The 6315-nt window shown below is 37.8% G+C and overlaps 1 protein-coding gene across 1 annotated transcript in view; it reads right to left on the bottom strand.

Annotated features, from left to right (window-relative positions):
- ZRANB3 (zinc finger, RAN-binding domain containing 3) overlaps positions 1-6315 on the bottom strand; it is a gene marked incomplete at its 3' end in the record, with an annotated part of 109642 nt that overhangs the window by 25428 nt on the left and 77899 nt on the right. The window contains exons 7-8 of the mRNA XM_006767144.1: positions 2364-2535; positions 1124-1240 (exon numbers count right to left, since the gene is read on the bottom strand). Coding sequence (XP_006767207.1) covers positions 1124-1240; positions 2364-2535 — 289 coding nt within the window. The remainder of the gene's footprint in view (positions 1-1123; positions 1241-2363; positions 2536-6315) is intronic.

Genomic DNA, 6315 nt, shown 5'->3' with positions numbered 1-6315 from the left:
TGGGCAAGACCACGGCACATGGGAACAAAGCATTTTCAGTAACCACCAGAGGCTCGCACCGATGACAGTGACCAGAGCCTTGGTCTGGTGCCCCCGCTCACCTGCTCCACCATCCCACCACGGCTGGTGCCCGCCATGTTCTGCACACACCCCCTGGTGGCGAGTGTACGTCATAGTGACCCGTTGTTCAGTAGTTCTGGGTGCTCTGTCATTTGGTCTATTTGTATATTAGCCTTTTATTATATAGGATTTGTTAAGCCTCATCAATCTCTACATTTTAAAAGAAAAAATTTCACTGTATGTAAATTGTACCTTAATAAACCACACTTTAAAAATCATGTTATAAAATATTTCAGAATTGGAGAGGGATAGCACTCCTTAGGAGGTTTTTAAGTTCCACATGGTGGTGGAAACAACATGTGATGAGTCTAATTCATGGGCAAACTGAGATTTAAAAACTAACACTTAAAAAAACGTTTTTTAATCCTTACCCGAGGATAAGTGTGTATTGACTTTAGAGAGAGAGAAAGGAGGGGAGAGAGAAACATCAATATGGGAGAAACATTGATTGGGTGCGCACCCCAAATGTGCCCTGACCAGGGATTGAACCAGCAACCTAAGTATGTGCCCTGACCAAGAATTGAACCTGCAGTCTTTTGGGGTACGGGGCAATGCTCCAACCAACTGCGCCACCTGGCCAGGACCAAAACTCTAACACCTTTTAGACAAACAGAACATCCACACGTTTATGTCTGTAGGGAACTAAAAACATAATACCGATAAAAAATAATTGAGAAATTAAAAAGATTAGTTGTAGCAATTATGCAAAAGAACCATAGAAAAGGCTGAGAATGAAGATGAATATATGTATGTCCTTTAAAGTATAAAATACCATCAAAGTGTACCCTTTTATTGGAAAGAGTCAATATATGGATAGTAGTTTAATGGTGTTCAATATACTATTGTTTACTTTGAATATGTCTAAATGTTTTTCATTATAAAGAGTTAAAAAATAAAATGGCAGAAATGTTACAATATGCAAATAAGCTGCTTAAGTAAAACCATCAAAGTACATCAAATAATTTGTACCAAGACACACACACGATGGCCCAGCAATGAGTACCTTGGCAATAGCAGTCTGTTTAAACATGCGAGTAATCAACCCCATAGCAGTCTCAGTGGCAACGGAATTTGGAGCTCTCATTAATTTTTCCCACTCTTCAAAGCTGGCATTCAATTCCTGTGTGGGAGAAAGCAACAGTGTTTAGGCATGAAGCATAAAGAACAGAACAATTAATGCAGTAATGAATCATGTCCTAACTTCTTTTATATATATAAAAATATACAAAGAAAATTCCCTAAGATGCCAGTGTGTTCATTTAAAGACATGGAGGCAACTTAGTCACGTGTTCACACCAATGGCAGAAACTAACGATAGGCTGTAGGTGAAGACCTTTGCTAACATCATAAACCAAACAATTGCAGCTTCCTCTCCAGGGAAAACATTTTGTAAAGTAAACATAAAAATTTAAATACATAAGAAAAAAGCGCAGTGAAGATGTATATGGTAGCAAAGTATTTTTATAAAAAGATATGATGTTACTTAAATAAAATCAAACAAAAGACTTGGGGGATATTAGTTAAATAAAAATATAATATAATCATACATTCTCTTATTTTTCTTTCAAATGCTAAAATAGTGGATAAAGGAAATTGGATTATTCTTATTTTTCCAATAACATATTGCTCAATGTTTATAGAATGCTTACTCTAAGATTTCAAAACAAAACAATGCAATGAATGATCTTTGTCAACAAAGTTATGCCAAGATTTGAAGAAATTTCAGAGAATATATAAGCATTGCACTACCAAAAATGTATATAAAGATTTGCTAAATACAATTTGGCTTTCTGACATGTTTAACTTCACATCTTACATGATCACAGAGTTTTAAGATTGCAAGAATAGGGCTGTATCTAAGTTATTTTAAAGGACAGCTACTTATACTTAAAAATAAAAAAATCCTAGAAGAAGAAACACAACTTCCCTTCCTTCACACCCTACAGAAACTCAGAATTCTTAATACTAAATCTTCGTTGTAATTGAATTACTTTTTTTCTATATTCAGCAGAAATAAACTTTTTAATCACTAGGATACTGAATCTTTTCACATTATATGACTAAAGTTAAATTCTTCCTGCTCGGTTCTCAAAATAATACAAAGCCAATACATATGCTCTATTAATTAAATCTATTTTAAGAAAGCAGACTTTTCCTCCTGTACAATATGAAATATGTACAACCTTTATTAGTATAGTTTAAAATGATTTAAAATAAGACTTTCAATCAAAAAGGGTTCTCACCTTGGCTGCTGCTGATGGAAGGTCAAAAGGAATACACTGTCTGATTTTAGGGGGCAGCTGGGTTAAAACGTCAGTCTTTAGCCTTCTAATCATTATGTCACTTAATAACTGATGAAGTTCATTAAGATTTGACGCCCCTCTACAATCCCACTGAGACCTTTTACCAAAATACCTGTTAATATGAAGAAAAGAACATGCAGTAAGAAAACAATTTATCCAATGTGTTCTTCCTTTAAATGATAGGAGCCATGGCACTGCTTTTACTGCTATTTTTTTTAATGCAAATTAGTTTCAAAAAGCTCAGCTTGAGAAATAGTAATGAGTAAGGTTACACATAACCTTCAGCTATAGGAAATACTAGTGTCTAAACGTACTGTTTACACTGAGTTCATGCCAGGCTGGGTGAACTGGTCACTCGGCTGACCACTGGCAATTCTGCATGGGTTCCCAGGGCAGGCAGTGAGTTTATCAGAGGTAGCCCAAACTAGGCATTCACTCCCAGTACCCCAGCCAGTCAGCAACAAAACCACCTGAAACATCTCCACACCCTAGGAGGTATTATCTGGCACCCACAGCAAAGGAAACAAAAAACAACAACAACACACTGTGAAAGAGAGAATGGGAGGATGCACTGTTTACTGGTAGAAGTCAGTGCAGACAGACACTGACTTGGTAAAGAAGGGAAGCTACAACTTAAAATGCTTGCAAAGGTAACTTTCCCCCTAGACCTCCATGAAAATCAGGAGTTGGATGCACCAAGGACTGTGGACAGGTGTTAAGGCAAGAGTTGAAATATAAATATTTAGATCTGGTGGATTTACTCAACTTAGGCATCAGGACAGCTGGCCTAAAAACATCCCTCTATCACTGTGACAACTCAAACATTTCCCCACAAAATTCCCGATCGTCTTCAAAGGGACCATACTATTAAAAATGAGCTGTTAGAGAATAATTAACAAAGGAAAAATTCTTGTTAGGCTGTATTATCATATCAATACATTATTAATATTTACATCATTACTAATATTAATAATTAAATAACTAATTTTAATAGGATTTTGGTGGTATTTTAGCACAAATTGGTGTCAATTTGAGAAAGTTAAAACTTGTAGACATAAATTTTGATAGCAAACATACTAGAGTAGTAAGACAACATTAAAGACATATACCGTACTTGCATGTAAAATCAATTAGAAAAGTACAGTGAATGAATGGAGCTACAGTATAATAAAATGAAAGACACCATTCAGTTGTCATCAATAAGAAATTTACTTGTTTAAAAAGAAACTGTTAGCATAAGAAAATTCAATCAGTTTATTTATAACTAGAGGCCCGGATTCATGCACAGGTGGGTTCCCTTGGCCTGGCCTGTGGCTCTCCAACATCCCCTGAGGGGTCCCGGATTGCGAGAGGGCACAGGCTTGGCTGAGGGACCCCACTGGTGCACCATTGGGGCTGTGGGACCGCGGGAGGCCTCCAGGGCATGTCTGACCCATCTCACCCAGTCCTGATCGGCTGGACCCCAGTAGCAAGGTAACCTACTGGTTGGGGCATCTGCCCCCTGGTGGTTAGTGTGCAGTCATAGCTACCGGTTGAATGGTCGAACGGTCGCTTAGGCTTTTATATATACAGATTGTTATAAATTAAATCATTGATACTTGTTCACTGAAATGTCTTTACTTTCTTTAATGCTTTATAGCCCCATTTTATATTAAAAATACACACACTAATGAAAATGAAAAAATATTGGCCAATACCCAATTCTGCCACCTAGTTTACTATTCACAATCATATACTTAGGTACATTTTGACTTCATGGTAAAAATCTGTAATGTTCAGAACTACCAATGATGGGAAAAGAGATTGGATTTGGTGGGGAGGGTGGTTGAGAATGAAATGTTTGCAATTAAAATGGATTCTTAAGCACACTCTCCATCTATGTGACACATTCCAAAGCTGTACAACATACTTGGCAAAGTCTTATGGCACAACTGTTCCACACGGGCACTGACAGCACACAGGTACCCTCTAACAGGCCACTATAGGCCTCACTTGCCTCCTGCAGGGCACCAAGAGCTGTGCTCCAGAAACAGGTAAGAAGTCAGAGCATCTAATCTCACAGGCCAGCCCCAGGCCTGGAAGGATGAGATCTCTTAGTGTTCATGTTTAAAATTTCCTTTGCTCTCAATCTCTTCACCCCTCTCGGTGGTACAGTAGCCAGTACAAACCATGGTTTCGACTCAGAAATCTTTTCTCCCACCCTCAGCCTCTTCTCTTTTAGCTTGAGTCAGACCACTAGAGGTGGCAGGATTCTACAGAGTGTTGGCAGCACCAAGTGCTGCTAACCGCCCCCGCAAATTTGGAGTGCAAAAGAGAACTAAGAGGGGAAGGGAGCTGGAAGAGGTGCCACCTATAAACACTGATCTCTTGCCATTCAATTTGATGCTTATTATATTATGGAATATCCTAATCTGTTTTATTTAACAGCTTTATTAAGATACTAGAGGCCCAGTGCACGAATTTGTGCACCGGTGAGTCCAGCTGGCCTGTTGACAGATATTTTGTCATGTAAAGCATATATTTGACCAAATACTAGTATGTGCTTTAAAAAATTTTGTCGTAGTTTGTGGCTTGTACATTCATTCTCTTAACAGTGTCTTTGGAAGAGACCTTTTCAGTTTTGAAGTAAAAGCACTTTCGTCTTTTATGGTTCATGTTTTTTTTGTACTCTATATAAAAACCTCTGCCTAACCCAAAGGTCACAAAGATTTTCTCCTTTATTTGCTTAAACATTTTTTATAGTTTTATGTTTTGTATTACAAGCCATATTTAATTGGTTTTTCAATTTTTGATGTATAGACATAAACGTAAAATTTACCATCTTAAGCATTTTAAGTGTATATCTCAGTAGTACTAAATACATTCATAAAGTTGTGCAACCATCACCACCATTCATCTCCATAACTCTTTTCACCTTTTAAACTGAAATGCCATACCCATTAAACAATAACTCCTCATTGTTCTATAGCCCCAGTCCTGGCAACTATCATTCTACTTTCTGTCTCTATAATTTTGAATACTCTAAGTACCTCATATAAATGGAAGCATACAGCATTTGTCTTTTGGAGACTGGCTTATTGCATTTAGTGTAATGTCCTTAAGGTTCATTCATGTTGCAGCATCTGCCAGAATTTCCTTCCTTTTTAAGGCTGAATAATATTCCATTGTATGTATAAACTACAATTTGCTTATCTATTTTATCTGTTTTGATGGACATTTAAGTTGCTTCCACAATTTAGTTATTGTAAATAATGCTGCTATGAACATAGGTGCACAAATATTTCTTCAAGTCTGTGTTTTTAATTCTTTTGGGTATGTACCCAGAATTGAAATTGCTGGATCATATCAGCCCACTGCCTTCTGAACTCCAAAGTTTCTGATAAGAGACTTGCTGCTAATCTTTTTAAGTGTCCCTTGTATGTGATGAGCTTTTTTCTTGCCCCTTTCAAGATTCTCTTTGTCTTTTGAAGATTTGACTTTAATATCTCAGTGTGGGTCACTTTGAGTTCATCTTAATTAGAGCTCACTGAGCTTCTTAGATGTTTTAAATACCTGAAAGCAGGTATCTGGGTTTGTTTGGCAGCCAGGCAGCTGAAGCGAACAGGAGGCTTGCTTGCTCCAGTGATGGAGGAAGCCAAGGTTCACTGCCTGCCGCTGCCGGCCTCTGAGCTGCACTCTAAGAAACAATGTTGCAATTATAGAAGCTAAACAAACCCAGAAACCTGCTTTCAGCCAGCCGGGCCTCAGAGCTGGAGCTGCAACAGTGTTTCAATTATAGAAGCCAAACAAACCTAGATAACTGCTTTTAGCAGCCGAGATCTCAGAGCTGGAGCCGAGCCTCAGAGCTAAAGCCAGCTCTCAGTTCCAGTGACAGCCATAAAAGGTAAAAAAA

This window comes from Myotis davidii, unplaced genomic scaffold (assembly GCF_000327345.1).
Source record: "Myotis davidii unplaced genomic scaffold, ASM32734v1 scaffold2982, whole genome shotgun sequence".
NCBI lineage: Eukaryota > Metazoa > Chordata > Mammalia > Chiroptera > Vespertilionidae > Myotis > Myotis davidii.
This window is presented reverse-complemented; position numbering and strand designations above follow the sequence as displayed.